General features: G+C 41.8%; 1 protein-coding gene across 1 annotated transcript in view; it reads right to left on the bottom strand.

The window, feature by feature from the left end:
* SPMIP2 (sperm microtubule inner protein 2) overlaps window positions 1-17,817 on the bottom strand; it is a 35,272-nt gene extending 17,455 nt beyond the window's left edge. Inside the window, 3 exon segments of the mRNA XM_068404157.1 lie at window positions 2,765-2,823; window positions 9,372-9,604; window positions 17,646-17,817. Of these exon segments, the coding sequence (XP_068260258.1) occupies window positions 2,765-2,823; window positions 9,372-9,604; window positions 17,646-17,817 (464 nt within the window).
* Between the last annotated feature and the right edge of the window lie 4,811 nt (window positions 17,818-22,628).

Genomic DNA, 22,628 nt, shown 5'->3' with positions numbered 1-22,628 from the left:
GTGAAAAGTGCCTTTATGTCCCTAGCTAGCTCTTTTTTAACCCTGATTCCCCTGCCCAGGACCTTTGTCTGTGCTTGCTGCTGTTGAGCCATCTTTAATGCAGACTTCGAGTTTTTCCATGGGACAGATTGGTTCCTCTCCACCGAGAATGAGAGGCAGCGCCGAGCACCAGTCCTTCCTCCAGCCTTCTCTCTAGCTTGGCTGGGGAGCACCTTGGACCCCCCATCTCATGATTCAGGTGAGATCAGATATGCTTGCAAAGAAGAAGGAGCACGCTCCAAAAATACATGCACTGAATAGGTACGTACTTATAGGAAATCTCCTCATCCCTTCTCCCCCTGTCTCTTCAGCAAGGGCTAGATGAAGTTATAAAGATGTGACTGATCGTGCACTGCGTTTCCTAACCACAGACCCTGCAGCATCCCAACCAGGACAGTGTGAAGGGAATGGAAGGTCTCTGCTACCACACCACGGAGAGCACATCACAGTGGTAGTGCACCAAGGCGGTACGTCTGGCGACTCTGTAGCTGTCCTCAGTAAACTCCACACTGCTGTTAATTAACCTAATGTAAGTTGGGTGGAGCTCATCCAGAATAACATTGCAAGGGCAGGACCACAAATTCAAAATATTTTCATCTTCAGTTTTCAGTTGTTTTGCTGTAAAAAGGCATAAGAAGCCACCAGTGAACATGCTTGAGTCAAGTTTTTTTCTAACCAGTGGTACTAAATCATATAATAGCTTGTGAAACTGATCTCTAAGAACACCACGTTCCATCAGAAAAATCTGAAATATGTTCCTTGTACTCATGAATTGCACCAAAGTTATTTAGCTTAAAAGTGCTTTTCACAAATTAGCACCGATTGTAAGACTGAAGAGAATTAGGACTGAAAGGTATGGCTGGGAAAGCAAAAAGCCTATGGTGAAAAATAATCCCCTGAATATTTCAGACAGTTTCTGAAAAAATAAAAGGTGTTAATGACTTAAAGAATCTCAGCATATTAGGAAGAACTAATTTAATTTTCTAATAGTGCAACCTTTTGTGAGACACTCCATTAGCTAATTGAATGCATTTAATTTATTTAGTTCCAACTTGGGTGACTTTGTTTTCCTATTTACCTTCCTATGGTGAAAAGCAAATAAAATATTCTGCAACAGCAAATCGGTGATTCTTTGTTCAACAATCAATTTAAACTAGGATTACTTTCCAAGCGCTTAATAAGGTGCATGTTTTATGAATGCTTTACAAAAATGACAAAGCTGCAACTCTGCCTGACGGCGCTGGCTGCCTGCCAGCGATGGACTGAAGACAGTATGGGATCACAGACTTTGTGGAAGCGATTTTTATGTTGTAGCTTGTCACCAGGCTACAAGAGTCTCAACAACACAGTACTGTACTAACCCAAATAAGCAGTAAGTTGATAATGACTTCCTACTCCCAGCACGCTAGGAAGCATACCCGTGCCGTAGCTTAGAGAGCAATTGTAGCTTTTGAAGACCAGCTGACCCATCTGTTCCCAGTACTGCTGCTACTACCAGCAATGTGGAGCTCAGCTTGGAGAAGCTGCTCAGGCTTTTCGTGGGTCTATCTATGGAACCCAGTTGAGCTCCCAGCAGCTGTGGCTGCAGCGCTGCTGCTCCAGGTTGTACAAACAGGCAACGGAAGAAAAGAAATCTCCTGTGAGAGCTCCTTGTACTATGGGGCACTGTCCAGGGAAGCAGCATCCTGAGGGCAGCAGCTCCTGTTTGCAGCGAACGCAGGTGAGAGCAAAGGGGAGGGAGGAGGAGGCTGAGCAGAGCCGTGTCTGTGTGTCTGTCCGCGTGGCCTTGCCCTCCTGCAGCACCATGCTGCTCAGCTCACCTGAGGCAATGCAGCGACATGGTTACATCTGCTGAGCAGGGCAGGATGAGTTTCCACAGCCCTGGGAGCAGGTGGGCATGTTTGGAGACCCACTGTGACTGTGAATGCACTTCAGTCATCGCCTGCTGCTCCCTGGGCGAGTTCTAGGGAATTTAGGTATTTCCCATTTTCCAGTGGAGGTCATTGCCTTGCACTCATTAATATACTGTATTTCCCAGTGGGTTATTCTTGGGGAAAGGAGAGGAGGTACAACAAAACTCTTTGGGCGGTCCTTCTCCACAAATGCCCTTAGTCCTTTTCACCGCTCCATGTTTTACCTAGGTCTCCGTTATGAAACGCAGTCCAAGCTCCTGGCCGTGGTGAGCCTCTTAAAGGCTTATATATTGCTGGCATGGTATAAGTTCTTTTCACATGCATGGTTTTGCTGGAAGAGCTCTGCCAGTCTCATAAGGTTTTTTTCTACTGTCACTCTCCAATTTCTGTAGCACATTCCTAGCTGAAGATGATTATTGCTAACTGTTGCTTTATAAACCTGAGATTTCTTTCAAGATGCGTGAATCAAAGTAACTGGAAAAATGAATTCTCACTGAAAACTAAGCAGGGTTCTGCAAAACAGGGTGTTCTCTTCAAAGGGGTTTAAATATTCCCCAGAGAGCTCTTCTATCTGCTTGAAATGTATTGTACTTTAGCTCTGGAATAATTCTATTGATTTATGACAAAATGTCAGCTAAATACTCTATTCTCAATGGTTTTCTGCAGCAGTGGGTGCCAGTGGTAGGCTTTTGTTAGATCTGTTGGCCTTCAAAGTCAAGTATGCCCATAATTTGCCTATTCCAGGAATTCTCAGAGAACGTCCTCATAGGGCACTGATTAGAGCAAATTTTAAAAAATTAATAAGTGGTTACCATGGACTTTGGTACCGATGTGTTGCTTTATCTTCAGCAGCCTGTCGTATTGGTCCTCTCTGTCAAAGAGAAACAGAAACAAAACATGGTACAATGTACACGTATGCCTTAAGGTACACGTGCCCCTCCCCAATAGTACTGGGAAGGAAGTATTTCCTATTTCCAGGTCCATTTCTACCTGGAAGATTTACGTGGAGTTATGACAATGAAACTAGAGAATGTGAAAAATAACAATCGTTACTTGCTTCCACATTGTGCAAGGGTTGCGGAGACAGTGAGCTTGGCAGCAGCTTGACTCCTTTAAAATTTTGAAAATAATTACCTAAAGAGGTAACCAAGTGTCATTTAGAGAAATGCCTTTCTACAGATATTTTAAGCAGAGGAAGAGCTTTTGGAAATGTAAGGAATTATTTAAAATGCATCTAAAGGTCACAAATAGAAAGAAGAAAAGGGATAAAACCCAAAGTCCATGACAGACTGTACCTCTGAGATCGCGGGACACAAATGCAGCCAGGGTAGCAAATATCACTGTAAATAAGTCAAGGTTCAATCTTCAGTAATAAGCTGGTTTTTAAACTTAACTTGCTTGAGTGAGATAACCACGTGTATTACATTTGTCTTGGGGAGAGAAGTAACACAGCACAGCATATGTGTTTGTCAGCAACACCTACCCAAGCAGTCTTTATTTGAATCCCTGTCATGCTTATCTGCAGGCAGGACTTGAACACTATGTTGAGAAAAGAATTGGTACAAGTAGCTGAATCAGAGCTCCTCTGAAGCTCAACAAAACAGTGTGGCTTAATTGTCCTCCCTGCCTTCTCTGCTTCTTGGTCTTATTTGCTTAGTGTAGTTGTTCAGGTCCTGTGCAGTCAAACAGTAAAAATGTCAGACATAGACAAAGCAGTGACAATTCCTTAGGCAATTTCTTTTTCCTTAACCCACAGAATTCACGTAGTGTTGAAATTGTAGCTCATAATTTGCCCAAGCTGCACTTAGACCAGTAGCCAGACAAAGGCTTCAAACTGGCCCATATCCTCTAGTTTGTCTCCCCACTCACAACTATCCTTCCCTTCATCCTTGCTATCCTGTTCTCCTCTTTCTCTTTGTTTTCCTTAGGACTGTACTAAAACAATTGCGTCTGTCTTGTGGCCTCCTTCAACTGCTGAAGAATTTAGACATGCACTTGGAAAAATAAGCATCCCCATTCCCAAACAAAGGCTGAAAAGAGATCCCATTTTATGTGTGAACCAGTACCGCAGTGGCAGTACTAGTGAGTCTGAGCATCAGTGAACAACCACACCAAGGGAAAATTGCATTTCCCTCGTGCGGGTGTCATAGCCCAGTTAGAGACTTTATGAGGAGGCAGCTGGGTAGACGTTGGTGCTTGGGCTCTGGCACACAGATTTATCCCCTTTGCTCAGATGGAGAGGGACTTGCCAGCATCCCTGTGGCTGTCACAGCAGCCCACAGCGCAGAAGGGAACGCAGAGCCTCCTTCCTGCCCCGGGCGCTGCAGGCTGGGCTGGGTAGGCTGCAGGCAGCTCCCCCCACATCAGCCCCCCAAGCTGTCTCGGCCGACATCCTGGGGGAGAGCAAGGCAGCCTGCATGGGGACATCCATCACAGCAGTTGTTAGGAGTTACATTTTTTTGAGGTTGTTTTTTTTTCCCTGATAAGGCATGTTGAGAGATAAGGGGGCATATAGCAGCTCTGTTTCTCAGAGATGTCAGAGGAGATAGATAAACTGAAGTTTTTCTGTGGTTTTCTTTGGCAGACGTGAGCAACTCAGTGTACAAACTCTAGTAAAAGGAGCAGCAGCAAATTACTCTTAAAAACTTTAATTGGGTTTGACTCCGCTGTACCATTTGTACAAAAGGGAGATGATTCCTGCTTTGGGGAGGTTGAAGCTCCCAGGTCACTTTTGCCTGCTAGAGCTTGAGAAACAGAGCTCCACGCTGAGCTTATCTACCCCCTCTGTACCAGCTCTGTGTGTTCAGGCTCAAGTTCACAGAGTCAAGTGCCTCAAATCAGTTGAATCCATATTGCCTTCAGGGTCAAAAGCACAAGTCCCTGACACCACCTACCCCACACTTGCTTTTACTTGTCTGGACAGGCAGCCTGGCTATTTCTAGAAAGTGCAAGGACCAGGGGATTTGGGCCAAGCGTGAGGTCAAAGCCAACATGACAGAGCAATTAGATAATCAGCTTCTGAAATCAGTGGCTATTAAGCATATGTAGCCCAGACATCATGGTGATTGGCACGTAGCAGTGTTGATGCCGAGGGTCTGTAAGCTGAACCAGCAGCTCCTTGCTCTGAATACAGGTGGTATTTGGGAAGAGCAGATGATCTGCCTTCAGTCCCTGAAGACTGAACAGCAGACTGAACTCCACACACGCTGTTGACCGTCAGAGGCATCCCACGCTGAACGGCATGGCCAGGCTTAAATACACTCAGCCCAGAGATATGAACTTTGTGTTGAAGTCCCTTCTTGTATTAAAATAAAGTATGGCTTTTGCTATCATCATATATATTTTTCCTTGCACTTACGCAGACCTGTGAATGCGTAGGGCACTTCACTGACCAGAGAAATTGCTTCCTTGCAGCAATTGCTCAGCGGGGGGTGGAGGCAAGGACTTCTTGCGGTGAGATTGCATAGCGCAAAAGGCAGCTCGCTTCGGAGATGGAAGTGCATAGCCCTTCTGTACTGTGTTGATTTTCACTCTCTAGCTATTACGAAATAGGGCTGGGTGGTTATTTTTGTAATTATTTACTGGAAAGCAGCTAATGATGTTTGTGAATGTGAGCTCAATTTTGCAAAACTTTCTACTGGGAAAAAAAGAAAAATGTTGTAAAAAGTTTCAAAAAGCCTTTTTTTTTTTTATTTTGAAGGAAAAATAAGTGGGTTTGCTTTTCCAACCCTAGAAAAATATTTTTGTTTTGGTTTACCCAAAATATTTTCTCCCTTGCGTTTTCAAGTTCATTGGCTAAATACAAATTACAGGTTCTTTCATCCTTTTCTGTGGATACAAAGACAGTGTCTGTTCTGTCTGTCTTTTTAACTAAGGAATTTCCTTCCCATTTATTCAAGCTGATTGTTGTCTTTTTTCTATCTGAAGGGTTACTGTATTCTTTATGGTGAAAAATTCAGTGTACTAATAAATAATATTTATGTCTCTACAAAGACATTATTTAAAACATCATCTAGAAAAATAATCCTCAAGAAACGAAAAGCATTTGTCTACAGAGAGTGCGTTTGGTGCAATCAAGAAGACATAAATAAGGGTTGCGAAGTGTCATCTCTATGGTGACAGCATTGAGGCCCTTGTTCAGCAGGCAATGTGCTTTCACTTTCAGAAATTTGGGGGTGTTAACACTGGCAGAAGCACTGCGGGTTCAGAATTACCACTTTGTACAACATGTTTGAAAGCATTATTCTAATAAGGCTGGGCGTCTTAAACACGCTTAGTTAGAATACCTCAACAGTGTCTCTCCTGGTGTAAAGGAGAGTCAATATAAGCTCTGTATTTTAGCTCAAAATTCGTTAAAGACCATATGATAAATAATGAGCTAAAAGCTTTATTTTTCAAATAAATTTTTCTAAAAGCAATTTATTGTAACTTCACTAAGCAGCTTAAATTGTTTTTTAGTCTGTGTTGAGATCTGCAGATCAGAAATGAAAGAAGTGAAATTATTTGACAATGCTTATATATTTGAGAGAGAGACTTAGAATCCATGTCTGCTATTGATTTTACATGAAGAAAATGGTTCAGAAACATTTTAGTCCTAGAAAAACCCCACTTAGAAATATGAAGCAGACTATAAAATCTATAGACAATAAAAAAGAAACCCCATTGAATACTGAGAGTTCATTCTATATTGGAGAGTTCATTGATTAATAGATAGCTGATAATGGAAAAAAACGTGTTGTATTATGCCAAATTTAACTGCCCTTTGCCATGTAGGGGACCAGGGAATAAGGCAGGAGGACTTCTGGTCACCTATGCAGAGCTCGGCTTTTGCTGGCCTCTCTCATGGCCGGTGCTGCAGAATGCGTCAGGCTGTGATAGCACATTTTACGCCGTAATTCAGAGAGACCTAACTATCCCCCTTCTCTACTATGAAAATCCAGACTGCGTGTTGGCACACGGCAGTGCCCCTGGGATGTACCTACTCACATTGGACAAGTCTTTCCTACATGACTCCTGCTTCCTAAGAATACATAGCTCTGCACAAACGTACCAAAGCACCGCTTAGTACTGCACATCAGTCCTTTTTGTTAAGAAGGAAGAGCATTCAAGTGCATGTTGTTAAATTCAGAAAAGCAATATCACAAACCTAATGTATAGGTATAACACACATATACCTATACATGGAGATTATGAATATGTATAATATCTATGCACACCCTTATTTGTGCTTTCACAAGTTTGGACTCACAACAGGTTAATTTCAGCAGGAAATGTTTCTTGAGTAATGGCAGAGATGTTAGTCTATACAACAGCTCTTGCTGGGAATTTGCAGATAAACGATCAATGAAGATTCAGAGTTTGACCTAGAAAGGTGGTGTCCAGCAGGAACACAAAAAGGATATCCTCGGGGATCAAATGAGGCTTGCAGTGTCTGAATGCTGCTGACTTTTATCTCCCTGAATCACATTAATTCACAAAGAATCAACCCCTAGAAACCAAAGATTTATCAGTTTCGTACCAGCTATCACCCCCTTTCAGACAGATCTGATACAGTTAGGCTTCTTAATTTCAATGGCTAGTTAGCTCAGACTAGTAGCTCCATCCACTTAATACACTTCCTCGTCCAGCTACTTTCATGTCGTGCTACTGAATATATTCCTTTGTTTCTGAATAGTTGTGAGTAGGGGAAGACAAACTGGGAGAGTTCCTTTTTCTCTTCTCTGCATCCAGGTGGGAAGATCAAACAGGAAAGTCTACCCAGCAGCTGGTCTTTTTTACTTGAGGGGACTCCAAGTCAGCTACACATTCAAGGTAGTCTTATGACTTTTCATCAAAGGTCCTCAAGAAACACGAAAGACGACTTAAACTCAAAAGTTGGTTTCACATGAGCAGATACTAAGTCAAGGCAAATTTTGTAACTGCAGAAAACTCAGATTGAAAACAGACTCTGAAAGGTTTGTGCACACACCTAACCCTGCTCGCTCAGTCCGTGTGGCATGGGTCTTCTCTTCCAGGCTCACTCCTACTCTAACAACCTTTTACCAGCTTTCCGGATTGCAGCAAATGCTACACACTGTCCTTTGGCTGCCCAAAATTATTTTTCTTTCTTTCACTTCAGGAGCTTGTGCATCTGCTATTCCCAGCAGTTTTCTAACCCCAGTTATGCCAGGGCTTTCCAGTTCCCAAGATTTCTCATTTCTACTTGCTTTTTCTAGCCATCTCTCCCTGTCCTTGGGAAGCTTTCTACCCACCACGCAGGCTCATTTACTCCCAAGAGGGATCAATTTCCTTTCCCCTCACTGTGTCCACTTAATGAGTTACATCTATTTTCAACATGGTGTGTAACAGACAAAAACCACTAATAACTTATATACTTTCTCTATTTTTGGTGTTTTAAGAGAGGTATACTTGGAGGGATGCACAGTGTTCAATGCAGACACACTGCAGCCTGATGTAAGAGCACCTTAACTACTGAAAAAGCTTGTTTTAGGAAAAAGCCATTGTAGTATTTTTTCATACAGCCCTAAAAAAATCAAAACCTTAGCCTATTTTGGGCTTCTACAACTACTATGCAATAAACATAGCAATGTTAAATATACCCATATCACGACGTGTGAATTTGCATGTGTATGTATAAGAATAATGTGATGTATATCATATCTACATATATAAATACAAATCGTTTCAGGAATCAAGCTGTAGGACTTTTTATTATAACCTAATGCAAATACAGATTCAGCTGTAACTAGATATGTAAGTAAGAGGTTCAAAATGAGGACCTAGAACAAGTGGAAAGAGGAACAAATTCAGGTGTCCGAAGCTTGTTATCTGCTTCTGCACCCTGCGCCCTGCATGAGACTGAGTAATGTGCAGGTTTGCAGAGTTACCGGGGGTCTTTAAGCATCTATGAGCACTCAAACCCTGCAGGATTCTGGTCACATGGAGGCTGCAAACCTGATGCTTTGGGTCTTTTGGCAGTGCTTGGGAATTGGCCAGGCAGGATCATTTGATGGCTCATGTCACATCAGACCTCGCTCCCTCAAACAGCTCCTCCCGCATCTCCGTCTACTCTAGCCTTGTGGGAAAACCCAGCCCACAGCCACTCAGCCCTTAAAAGCAACTGTTGTATTATGTTAAGTAGGGTGCTTTAGTCAGTTTATTTTTCAGGCAGCTTCATCCACCTGGGAGCCTGACTTTGGGCAAACTGTTACAAAAATATTTCTTGAAGCTTCTGTAAGCCTGGGCTGATGTTTTGCTTAGCACAGTTTTTAATTTAACAGCTGTATTCTCTCTTCTTCCTTACTTAGTCCATGATTAATCTTTGTCCTAATGATAATTCAGAATGCAACTGCAAAGCAGAGCACAACATTCTTCTGCCTTCTGCAACTCAGATAAATTCATGTTCGAAGTCTTCCTCACCTTAATTTGCGCTCTGCTCTGGAGATGTTTTCTGGTGAAATGGCTGAGCTCTCTTACACCCCACCCAATTTCTCCAAGGTAATGAGGTCTGCGAGGTGATACGTATGAAGGACGGGGGGCTGGGCGCCACAAGTAATTAGCATCGCTGGTACCCTCTACTGCTGGAGAAGTCGCTCCTACGTAGTGCGTATGTTCAGGCTTCTTTGTTCGGTAATCACGTATAGCATCTGGGCCTTATAGACAAAAGAGAAACTCATTATTTAAATTATTTTTGCTACTAACCAGTTCAGTACACTTTATTTTATATTACTTATAATGCAACAATTTTATATAGCTTTTCCACTTTTCAAGAACATCATACTTGTTACACCTTTTGTTAGAGTGTGTCTCCTGGAGTGGGGGTCATGTATGGGTTTTTTCACTGAAACATTCATTTTTCCTGCTCTGAAAATCTGGCTGTTGAAAAAGTGGCATGATATGAAACAAAATTAGTGTCCCTTTTCTGGTAAAAACCAGCTTTTTATTATTTTTGATTGGGTCCCTACCTGTTAAAATGCTGCTTACAGTTTTTCTGTAGAAGCATGTTCCAGAAATGAATACGTATTAGCAGAAGATATGAATTTAAAGTGGCTTTGGTTTACTGAATTAACTCAATATAGGTATTCTAATCCAGAATTAAAGTGGCTTTAATTAATTTTAGTTGATTTCAATGCCAAGTTAAAATACCATTGAATGCAAAGTCACTTTAAATAACAAAACCCAGTGATTTTAAGAGACTCTTCAGGTCATTCAAAGATGTGTCTACAAGGAATTTTAGTGCAGAATTAAGAAAGGGCTGAATTTATAGAATGAGATGCTGTTCCAGCTGATCAGGTGCAAATCCAGAAGGCACAGCCCAAGAACTGTGAAGCAAAGCCATACTCCTTGTTGCTGGTCCACTGAGCGTTCAGGTGGGACATCTGGCTGGGAAGCATCACAGCTCCCACCCAGCCTGACTGCTTGAGTTTTCCTTGGTTGAAACTCAAGGCACAGGAGGGTGGAGACTAAGACACAGAGCTGACCTCAGAGTTTCACTCCCGCTGAGGTTCACCAGTAGCCTCCATACCACACTTTCACAGTCAGTAAAACGGAGGCAACAGTGCTCTTTGCAAGGATCACTGTGAACTTCATAAGCTGCTGTTATGGTCTGTATAGGCTAAATATAAATAAGTAAATCAAATATTTAGAAAACTGCTTTAGCAACACATAGCTGCAAACTTAACCTGAGGGCTCATGATTGCAAGCTGTGTCTCTCACCTGTGCAGACAAGGCAAGAGTGTTATGGGAACTCATAAATCACCAAAGTCTCTGTAGCATCAATTTACAGCCTGAGATTAGTATTGATATTTTTACTGCCAAAACTGAGGGTTGTTAGAGCTTGAAAGCATATGAAGGCAGATTCTGCCTTAATGGTTATTACAAAACACTTGGATAATAGCTTCAAAAAAGATACCCCAAATTTAGAATGACTAAGTTGTTAAGGTCACGATTGCCTGAGAGGGACAGTCTTGTTACCACTTCCATCATCACCTCTATAACTGAGAATTTATAAGGATTCAGCTGTCGAATATCATTTAGACAGACAAACCCCACACAGATTTTTCAGCTGAGGAGCAAATATCTGTCGTCTATGTTTGCAGAAAAAAATGTAAAGCTCTAGAAATGTTTCATCATTATAGTGGAAGACAGGTCGTTGAGCATCAACCAGAGATCATTTTGCATCAGGCTCAGCCCTAAAGCATTGTCACACAGGGAGATTATAAAGCATTTGTGGATTCAGGCCTCTGGAAAAGCCACAAGCCATGTTTTTAGTTACAAGGACAAACCATTAGAAGCATGCAGACACAGTCTCCTACTGGAGCAGCAGCTGATGATACCAGACAACTTCGTTGCTGGTATAGATTTAAATCAATTCCCTGCTGGTCTACTGATATTTATGCTATTGCTTTAGCTAGTAGAGCTGTATAGATCCAGGCTGAGGATGAAAAAAATATCATCCTCCAAACTATCATAGTTACCAGAAAATAAAAACAAAGGTGCAAAACAGGAGGGTGAGTTTTCACACAGAGAAGATGTTGAAAATGGATGAAGCAAAACAGGAACAGAAAGGAACTCTTTTTGTGAAACACTTGGGGAGTTATTCCCCAGTTTCTATAATTATATGTTAATCCAACTGAACTTTCAAATGTAGATAATACTTGACTTCTTTTCCAAGGCAAGGGATTCATTTCCAAGCCATATGCTTTCTCAGGACCCATATTAACTGAAAATAGATCACTATGTGCAGAGACAGTTGAAACAAAGATCACTCCAGTTCAAAGTCAGGTTAGCCTCTCAGTAAAGGCTGTAGTGACTGTATTGCATTAAGAGGGAAGGGCACCTTATAAAACTGGATTCAGTCCTATTCAGCATGGGGCTAAATTTTAAGTGTGGACCGTCCATGAAATGCCTTCTTTAAGATCGTATCCGTATTTCCAGTCTCCTGTAATCAGCAGCTGAGCTCTGAGGAGCGGGTGCTAACTGAGCCTGCTTCTCTGAGTTAATAGCTGATGCACAGTGTGGTTCCAAGGCCTCTGCATGATGGGGCCTGCTAATTTATAACATTTTTCACTATTAATTAAAGGTGATGGGGAAATTTTCCTAAGATTGTTTCACTAATCCGGTTTATATCACAACCCCAAAACAGTCACATCAGCACAAGTGCAAAGGCAGTGGACTGTGTCATAGGTGCAAAAATAAAAAGCAGGAACCTCTTAAATCTTCTTTGCTGCCAGAGAAAATACAGCTTGGAACTATGTCCTGATTTTTTCATTGGGTTTATTATTTTTCAACTCCATAGTCTGGACTCTCATGTAACGGTACATTCCCCTTTCCAGAGAAGAATCTTCACTAATTATGTATGTTATTGTTCTGTCTGGGCTTCAGAAGAAACAATGTATTTGCATAATCGTAGAAATTTCATTGTAATTTAATAGAAAGTCAAGTGGTCACTCAATGCTTCCCACTGTGTGATTAATACTCTGTAAGGAATGCCTTCTTTTTTGTCATATAGAAAGCAAAGTTCAGACTTTTGTTCTTCCTTGTAGAATAAGGGAAAGGGTAAACAAAGAAAATCAATTATAAATGTTCCATTAATAAGGATGAAGATGGAATATGTCTGTCACTGGGAAAAACCCTGGCTTGATTCCTGAGGGACTGCCTCTCAACAGTTTTGGCTTTGCAAAGGCATTTGAGCAGGCTATTCTTGGTCAGTTAAAGACAGGCGCTGCTGGCAGTGCACACTCTGTGGAGACGTAAAATCTCTGCAGTATGCTCCCTAGCTTGGTCCAGACGCACTGATTCTCTAGGCACAGTGAAAGATGTATTTATTTGGTCCAGGTTTTGGAGAAAGCTGTGGGTATATTCCCAGAATGATGAATGGGGGAGGAGAGGATGGTAAGATTGACAATTATTCAAATAACACTGAGACTGGTTTTCCTTTTGTTTCACTATTACTGCTGAAACATTAATTATACGCTAGGGTATTTAATTTTATTTATATTAATGTAAATAAATAATCATATAAATTCCTAGCAGTCTTACTCCCCAGCAAGCACGTATGCTAGTGGGGTATATTTAAAAGCACAGAGAACCAAATCATTGCTAAATATGGAACCATTGCTTGAATTTACAACACCCTTTAGGGAATTAGTGTCCTCGCACTCCCTCTACAGAAACAGAAATAGTTCATCCTACCGGCCAAACAGTAACTTCCAGATGACAACAATTTGACCAGCTGAAGCTGGTGGTTAGGATTACCACTCGTGGTGGATACAGTTAAGCATATTTTGTGTAAGGTTTCAGAGAATCAAGACCAAAATTGTCCTTGTCACTCTGTGATGAACATGTTTAACCTGACCTAAACCATATAAACATATAGGAAATACCATGAGTTGTGCTTGGTAGTGCTCTGATTAACTCCTTTCAAATTCATTCCATGTGTGGACTTTCTTTTTTTCGAGTTGCTGGTTCCAGTTTAACTGGAACATCCCAGCTGCTTTCCAGTATAAAATGGCCACAGCTGGTGTTATCTAGGAATAGCTATTTCATGATGGCTTAATGAAAAGCATAAGCAGGCCCAAGATGTGCGTTTACAACAGATCCTATTAATTTCCACACAAGCTGAAGGTACTCTCTGATTTGCAGTGGGGGCTGAGCAGCCCAGAAAACAGAGCCCCAGGGCCAGTGATTCTGAATCAGTGATAAGAAGGTTTTCTATTATGTCTTTAAATTGATAAGTCAAGCCAGACTGAGTGCTGAATATTAATTTGTGAATGAGAAATGGAGAAATAACAAATAGCTTAAGCTCTGTTACAGACTATAATTTCAAACATTACTTCAAATGCAAATATGTCTCTCTGGCTTATTGTACTTCCATTATTTTCTTCAAAAGATGGAGGCAGAGTTTCAGCATCATAAACTGCTTTCTATCTTTCATCCATTAAATATATCTATCTCCTCTTGAAAAGCACCAAATGGCAGTCAGTAAACAGAGCTAGCAGCTCATCAGGGGCAGCACAGGCATCAACAGTGCCTGCATCTCACTGCTGGTTTTTTACCTTTTTTTCTGCCTATCTTTAGAGAAAAAGATATCTCGGGTATCTCAGCCTCCTGGGTATACCCATGCCAATGGCAATCATGATGTTCACCTGCTTGGTATAGGAATCCGCCCTCTGAGAACTACCCTGAGATCACCATCTAATATGAGCCACCAGCGCCGGATGGAATGCCACGTGCCTTTCTTTGCAGCGCCACCAGTTTCAGCCCCTCTGTCTGCCTACCTGGGGCTGTCAATGGCATTGAAACAACTGCTTCTCAACCACACGGTAAAATGTTTTCATTTTTTTCCTGGTTATTTTTAACACAGATTAGTTCTCCGATCTCATTTTCCATGTGGCCTCGCGGAGCAGCTTGGGGAGAAACAGTTGTGCCAAAACAGTGCAAGATGGGAACAAGTGCCTGAAGGTCAGAACTGCTGAAGCTGGTGTCGTCCCAAGGAGGACAGCACCCACAGTGGTGCTCCCACCCCAGCGCACGCACAGATATAAATGCCTTTGGGTGTCTAGGGGGGACTGCATGCAAACTGGGGGCTACAAAAATCAGCAGATGAAATCACAAATAGCCCATCAATTGCAGCTCTTGTGTGGAAGTTCAGACTCTTGTATAGTCATCATTCTTCTTTAGCACTTTCCTTCTTTGCATATATGTTAGGGAGACAAAGATAATGGGGATCTTAGAAGTATCATTTTAATATCCCAGGTAGATAGCTTCCAGAGGTAACATGCATCAGCTGAGCGTACTTCAAGTGGTGTCTAACTCCGCTTTCAGTTGCTTAGCTTTTTCTCCTGAATTTGATTAAGAACCTGAGGCTGGAAGAGAGCAGAAGAAATAAAAGCAAGCTCTACCCTCCTGTCACCTGCTAACAGTCATTCAAGCAGTTAATCAGGATTCCCTATGAGAAGGACTGAAATGATATAGTGAAGAAGTCCTGCTTGGTCAGGTTTATCACTCAGTTTATCATCGTTGCTTCCTTGAGAAGACGGTTTCTGAGGCTATATGAGAAGGGCAAATCCCTTTTGACCTTAGGGTTGCCAGCTGGGTGAGAAGATTAGTAGAAATTCTAGGATGTCACTTTGAAGGTATGGGGATGCACTATTTTTTTGAAAATTGGATGATGAGAAGAAAATCATACATTTTGTTGAACTGAGAACCAAGAAGCTTACAGATACTCTTTATAAATAAATCCGATTTTATTTTTAAGGAATTATTTAAGGGATTTTTTAAAAAATTAATCTTCTAATCTTTAAACCACTGGAAATGGAACAGTAATCATAGGCCTATCTGGAATATCAGGAATTTGAAACGTAGATGTTTGGCTCTTTATCTTAAGAGCCCTAGAATACGTATGAATAATATGGTAATTGTGAACCAATCTGCTAACTTGTAAATCTGCAGCAACACATTTGCTCCATCACAAGCAACAGAACTCTATAAATAATCAGATGAAATTTACTTCTCCCTTTACAAGCTATCAGTGTCACTAATAGCAAGCTGTGCATTCTCGATTAGTGATTGTGTTGCTGCGATTAAGTTATTTCTGGTGCTTTGAAAATAACCTTGACTACTCCTCTTGTCTCAGAATTGCCTGGCAGCAATCATTCACAGGAGCAGCGCCTGTGTCACACAATACCACTGCAACGTTATTGGATTTAAGCATGGTAAGGAGGAAGAGTCCAAAGCACTTTCCAAGATTAGTTTCTCAGGAAAAGTGCTTTCCCCAGAAAACATACACTCCTAAGAGAATGTAATCCACCATCTACTGAGAGTGATAGCAATCTTACCGTGATATTAGATAAAAAGGAGGGTAGAAAAGCTCTTGGGACAGCATGTAGCACAGTAGTTGGATTGAAATAGGTTTATGCAACTTGACATTTTTCTGAAACTTATTCTATTCTTTCATGGCATTAACTATGATGCAGAAGGGTTGAGCAGGTAAACCGACAGGCTGGTTTTGTCATTGGGTGCTATTTATACAATTTACACCATGCAATTTTACCACTATGTGCTCCTTCTGACAAGGAGTGGGGATGATATCATGTTGGCTCATAGCGAACAGGCAGCTCAACATGGCCTCCAGATACTGTGCCACTGAATATGTTGGTGCTGCATCTATATCTTGAATATTGTGTGCTGTTCTAGTTCCCTATTCTTACCAATGTCATTAAATGATCTGTTAAAGTGAGAAAAGGTACTGAAAGTGGCTGATGTGGATGTACTTTTCTACCTGTGCCATTCTGCTAATCTTAAGGGTTGAAAATTAGCAGTAATCTGGAATTAAAGACAATGTATTTGACTCCATTTTTTCAGGAAGTCTAAATAAATTTTATGTTCTCTCATTCAGAAATGACTGAAGAGGCTGTAGTAAAGTGCTGTTAAATAATGACCTTTCTGAAGAAGGTGAATAAGGAGCAATTGCAACATTTCATAAACCAAAACCTAGAATTAAATTTCTAGGAAAAGATTTAAAACATCAAAGGAAATTCTTTTTCATGCAGTTCATAGCTAAATTAAGTCACCTTTTGCCCCAAAGATGTTGCAAGGCAAAAACTGTGAATGAGATTTAAGAGCAATTCTAGCAAGGATATTAGATTATATGAATTATTAATCTGACCCCAAACTACAGTTTTTACGTTCCTGTGACTTGTACCCCAATAGCGGGAACTACTGCTGTTTATGACTTGAAAAGCACATACTCATATATTCAGTGCTACTGGAATGTGTATACTGTATTGTAACACAATTTATACCATCCAGATACTGTTTCTAGTACCTTGGCATTTAAGGAAGAAAGAGAGTATCAAAGTACAATTTGTACAATTATTGTTTAATTATTACAAGACACAAATGCACTGAAATGTATCAGCCTCTAAATTTGTACTATTCAAAAATCATTATTAGTGTGAATCTTTATACAGACCATCACTATAGTTTAAAAGCAGGCTCCAAGACAAAGTCAGATTCATTTCATAAAGGTACATATTTTTTAGTCCATCAGTTTTATTTTTCAGTCTGCTGTTTTATACTGGTGCACTTGAAATTCAAATGGAGCTGTAGTAGGAAAGCACCTCTGCAACTGCTGTTAACTAGAAACACAGAGAAATCCTTGCTGATGCTCAGCAGGAGTTTTTCATTCAGCCCCTCAGACCAGAACCTCATTCTCCCCTCGAATACTGCCAGGGTATATGCAGGTGCGGGGCACACTTTTTGAGTAATGAATGAGAACTGCTGAGCAGGGCACAAGAGCTTCCAAAGTGAAAAAGTACCCAGTTCATATTACTGTCTCTGGGTGTGCATGCACACAATACATAATCCCTTATGGTTGAAAAATACCCAGATACTTACTTGATGTGAAAAATGTAGACAACGAAAGTAGGGGTTTTGTCTATTTAGGCATCAAAATGTCTGATGAAACAAAAACTGTGGTACCATTTAACATATGTTTTTGGCTGCTACTTAATCTTTTACTACAATCACCAATCTATCATGTTAAACAAGGGTTCACTGGATGAACACCAGCAATGCAGATACACAGTAGCACTGCCCTTGCCCTCTCCCCGTAGGACTGCAGTCCTGCTCCAGGCTGAAGCAGCATCCCCACTGTGCAAGGGCATCCAACACCCCAGCACCATCACCTACCTGAGAATATCACCCTTGCCAAGGCTCTGTGGGGGGAGGAGGGCATGGTGCAGGCTCTTCCTGCCTGGGAGGGGTCTAGCCCGTGCTGCACTTGGGCTCCTCTGCCCACCACCATGCTGGCTGCAGGGTGTCCCACCCCACGCAGGTGCTGAGGACTGACGCATTGTGGCATATCGTCCCCTTGGCTCTGCGAGTGCCCCTGGCGCTGATGGCCCGTTCCCCCTGCCCACAGGGTGGTAGCCCTGGGGAAACGGCTCTTGCAGGTGTCCTTGGAGAGCTGACTCCAAGTGAGGCCCACATGTGTTTCAATGGGTTCAATAAGTCTGCTGGAGACTGCCCATTGAAAAGTCAAATGGTTTGTCTTTAGGAAACCAGAGTTGTAGAGACCCTGGCTTTTGGGGTTTCAGCTGCTATTTGGTGCCTTTATCCAAAAAGGTGGCTCCTTGGCAGCGCTTGTGGCTCTTCGAGACCCTCCACTCCATGAAAGTGATCTAACTGAGGACATGCAGGTCTTTTTCTAGAGTTACTTTTTCTCTTCACCCAGTAATTTTGTTCATTTTTTTTTTTGTGCTGGCAAAAGATATGGAATAAGGGGGCCCCAGACAAAAGTCTGGCTGGCATGCCTGTCAGAGCTGCCTTGATTTCTGCCTATCCTCCAGCTTCTGGTTCCATCTGTTGTCTCCTGTTTTTTCTTTCCCTTGCAAACACCTTAGGGCATGAGCCATTTCCACGTGCGAATCCAAAGGGACTGCTATGGTGCTGTGCAAATCCTCAGTGCTTCAGCAATACATGCAATATTAAAAACTCTCAGCAAGAGATTTCCAGTATATTTCTAACCACATCTGAAATAAGACTTTTAATTAACAAATAACCAAGGATAGCACAGTGTTCGTTAACACTCTAGTTAAACGTACATGTCAGCTCTGATTTGTGTACTGAGGCTTTTTTTTATTGTTGCTTTAACAGTTTTCTTTTTCCCAAGATCCCTAAAGGGCAGTATCTGAGCGTTTGATTGGCGATGCTTGTCTATGCACGCTTGCTGGCAAATGCTGATCTTCTGACTAAGAACTGAGCTGGTGGACACTGGTTCTGAATCACCAAGAGTTACTTGTTCAACAACATTTTGCTCCTGGCTCCTCCTCTTGACCCTCCAGCTGCTCCTCCCAGCATGACTTGCCTCATCTCTCCTCTGCTTCCCAGTCTGATCTCTCCCATTTCTCACTCCTCCTCCCTTTACTTTCCCAATAGCCTCTTCCCCAAGCCTTTCAGCCAGATTGCTTTGTCATGCCATGGTGGGAGTGCACCCAGCCTCCACCAGGCATCTCCAGGACCTGGGTACAGCCTCCTGCGCTCATCTGCAATGGCCACCTGCAATGGTGTGTCCGCTACCTTGCAACTGGGAGGCAGCATGTGCAGACAGGCTCAGAGGCTGACTTTGTGCTCAAGTTCTCATCTTTATGGAAAAGTGTAGCCATTTAAAATACCAGTGTATTTGAAGAGGTGTCATACTTACACAAGTGATGCTACTCTTTTTAAGTGACCTTATGTTGGTATTGATTTTCATACAGGAGGGGGGATAACCTTTATTTTTTTTTTGTCTGTCTTTATGCTATGCAAACTTCTTCCACAATTGATGGTACATGTCTAATTATGAAAGTAAAAGACCACCCTTCTAATTGGCATGGTTGCATTTTGTATAGAAAAAGCCTAATAAGTCACAGAAAGGTAAAAGAAGGGCAAATATGACTGCTGTGTCATTGGACTACAGATTAAATCATATGACTTCAAAATTTTCAGCAGGATCAAGAACAGTCATGTCATTAAAAAGGTTTGCAAAAGTGCACCCAGTTTTGAAGCAGCCGCATGGTGGACATCAGGAATTCCTCAGGCCTTACAAACAAGCTGTCTTGCTGGAGGGGTCTGTTTCTGAGATGGAGGGAGATATGAGGCAACACTGCAGCTGCAGCACATGTTCTGCTTTTTCTACCTGCTTAGACTTGGTAGTTTTTTTTCTTTTAAAACAGAGTTTCTAAATGAACAACTGTGATAGCTGGGTGCAGCAGTTTATGAATACAAGAATGTATGAACTTGCTGCCAAGGTTTTTGCTGAAAGGCTGGGGAAAAAAACCCTTATGTTTTGCTTACTGGGATTTATTGGTAGCAGATATTAATGACGCTATTTATTTGGTAGCAATGCTGTTGTATGTGGTGTGAAGATGGTAACACCTGCTAAAACTTTTGCCCTTAATACGTGATTTTCATGTTTCCCAAGGTTTGACTCTGAGGATCGTGCTTTGTCGGTCAGTACGTAGTGCGGTTTTGTTTTGGTTTTTTTTTGCTATGAGAATGGATATGTTTGTCGGTACTTATGGCAGGTCTGAATTCGGTTAAAAAAAGCCCTGGAGATCTCAGGCAGGTTATTGTTTTATTGGAGTATTTATTGGCTTTGTTTACAGTTGAATCGCTTCTCTCAAGCTCAAGTTAAGGCAGCGACACTGTGAAATACATCCAAAATAACAGCCAAATGAATGTTGGTACTAAATTCAGTTTTGCATGCCACAGCTCTCTAATGCCACTGTTTCCAGTTGCCAGTCTCTCTGCTGCAGGTTGCCATCCCTGTAGTGACTGCCTGGGTGCCATATATCCCCTCCTAGGTGAATAGTGTTTGCTTCAGCCCACAGTGGGGCATCTCAGGTTCAGCTGCAAAGATTTTGGGTTAAGATGCAGGCTCTGGCCTGGAACAGCTGAGGCGAGGACACATGCTCTTCTGCCATCCCTGCTGTGGAGAGGGGGAGGTCAGGAAATCAAATGCTGGGATTAGTAACACGATATACCACAGTAGGAAAATTCACCAGGGCTCATCTGTTGGATCCAGAATGCTTTTGAGAGCATAGTCAAAGTCTTTTGTTTTGGTGTGGGTTTTAGGTTTTTTTTTTTCCTTAGGTTTTTTTTTTTTTATTTCAGTGGACTGAGCTCCTCTGTGAATTATGGTCCAGTGAGCCATGGCAGAGTTGGCCCATTCTCCCTGGGCTCATGGAGCACACCATAGGAAGACGTTAAGAGGACTAACAGAACTGTGGTGTAGATGACCTGCAGCCACATTAATTATTGATCATGTTAGCAGTTGATGAGTTGTGCTAAATTGATCTGTGGCAAGATAACGTGAATTAAAAGCCGCTTAAATATTTAATTCAGGGCTCTTTCTATATGGTAGGAATTTGAATAAAAGGCTACACATGAGTCATGACTGGAATGAAGTTTTCAGTAAAGAAGAGCTATCAGAATAAAAGGTACTATCTAAATGTAAATTATGATTTATTAGAGGAGAAATCTCTTGCATGTAAACATTTTAATGGAGGACTGGAAAGCTTTCCAGATGAAATTCTCTAAATATATGATAGATGGAGATTTTCTTGTTGTTAGTTCAATTCCTGTATATTTTACTTTAATTAAACCTTGCTGCATCCAAGGTAGTGCACGAGGCACAGTAGGGGGAGAGAGACTGAAAGCTTATAGGAAGTGAAGGAGGGCTATTGGCTGAAACTCCATATGCTTGCTGCAGCATTGCAATGTGGTACAGCTGGAGCATAGCTTGAGTGAAATGAGTCCATAGATGACTGGTGAGAGGAAGTAAGGGGGCTAGTTCTGACGTTGGATATATATACATATATATATATATATATCAGTCAAAAGAATTTGCTGATGATTCTGCACGGGGGCTTGTAATAGAAAGGGAGGACTCAGGGAGCCAGTGCCCTGCATGTCAGCAGCACCAATTAAAGTGCCTTTGACAGCCAGATAAGTCCCGTTGAATAAAAAGCTTGACATCAGTCCCTCTGAAGAGGAGCCGCTTGGACCTCTTCATCATGCTCTGATTGTACTGCATTGCCCCACAAACTTTTTTGAAGGACTTTGTGGTGGTGTTAATAGAGTTTTGAAGGTCGGCACGCCTTCTTGGTTGGCTTAGGTGCTGCATTTCCAAATAAATTCTTCCCTGGCTTCTCCCAGCCTCTCCACAGATGAACATCCTTAATGTAAAGCGGCCTGGTCCTGAAGTAGAAACATGTTTTATTTCAGCATTATAGTGCATACAGGCTGGAGTTATCTTTAGTGAGAAGAGGAGGCTCCTGCCTACTGCAGTTTCTTCCTTCCCTTTCTTCTCACTTCATTCCTCCATGTACCAGAGAGCGCTTTGGCAGTTGAGGGTATTTGTCTTGTTTTTTCTCACCCTTCACAAAGGCTGTCCTCTGCTTAACATGCACATTTTTTCCTTCGGAGACATTTTCCTCCATAGGCTCTCTGAGCTGGCCAGCCGCCAAACAGTAGGGTGAGCTGCATGAAAAAGCCTTGATCATTGACAGGCTGTCTTACAATTTCTTTCTTGTATTCAAGATGCAGATGGATGTTATTAGAAAGGTTTTTACTTTGAATGTGCACAGCTTGTCCACATGCCCAAGATTAGTGCTCAATACTTATCTAATGCTTTTCATCCTCAAAAGGGCTTTACAAGCGCCAGCCCTCAGAACGCCCCTGCAAGGTAGGTGCACGCGTTTTGTTACATGCTTTATAGCACGGAGGGAAACACGTTAGTGACTTGTTCAAAGATGTATCACACAGAAAGCATTATAAAGGAAGGAAATCTTTACGTGTTCCTGTGATGTTTTCTGATCTAAAAAAGTCATTTCACCATGGCAGTGTTTTTCTATATGAAAGAAGTGATTACTGACATCAAAAATCAAAATGTATCTCAGGTTGTAGTACCACTAGATAAATATGCAGCATTTCTAAAATTTATGAGGACAAATTTCCTACTGCACTAAGCTTCAATTAATACAGCAGAACGGGAGCCTAAGGGGATCATCAAAGAGACACAAGTTTGATAGGAGATTTGGAGCAGTTGCCTCAAACCATACTTCAAAACAGAGGGAACTGATTTTAGGAGGAGTGATGAAAAATGCCTGTCTTCTCAGTTGAAAGAGCAGT

The sequence above is a fragment of the Nyctibius grandis genome, chromosome 6, assembly GCF_013368605.1.
Source record: "Nyctibius grandis isolate bNycGra1 chromosome 6, bNycGra1.pri, whole genome shotgun sequence".
NCBI lineage: Eukaryota > Metazoa > Chordata > Aves > Nyctibiiformes > Nyctibiidae > Nyctibius > Nyctibius grandis.
Note: the sequence above shows the minus strand (reverse complement) of the source record. Positions and strands in the feature narration are given on the sequence as shown.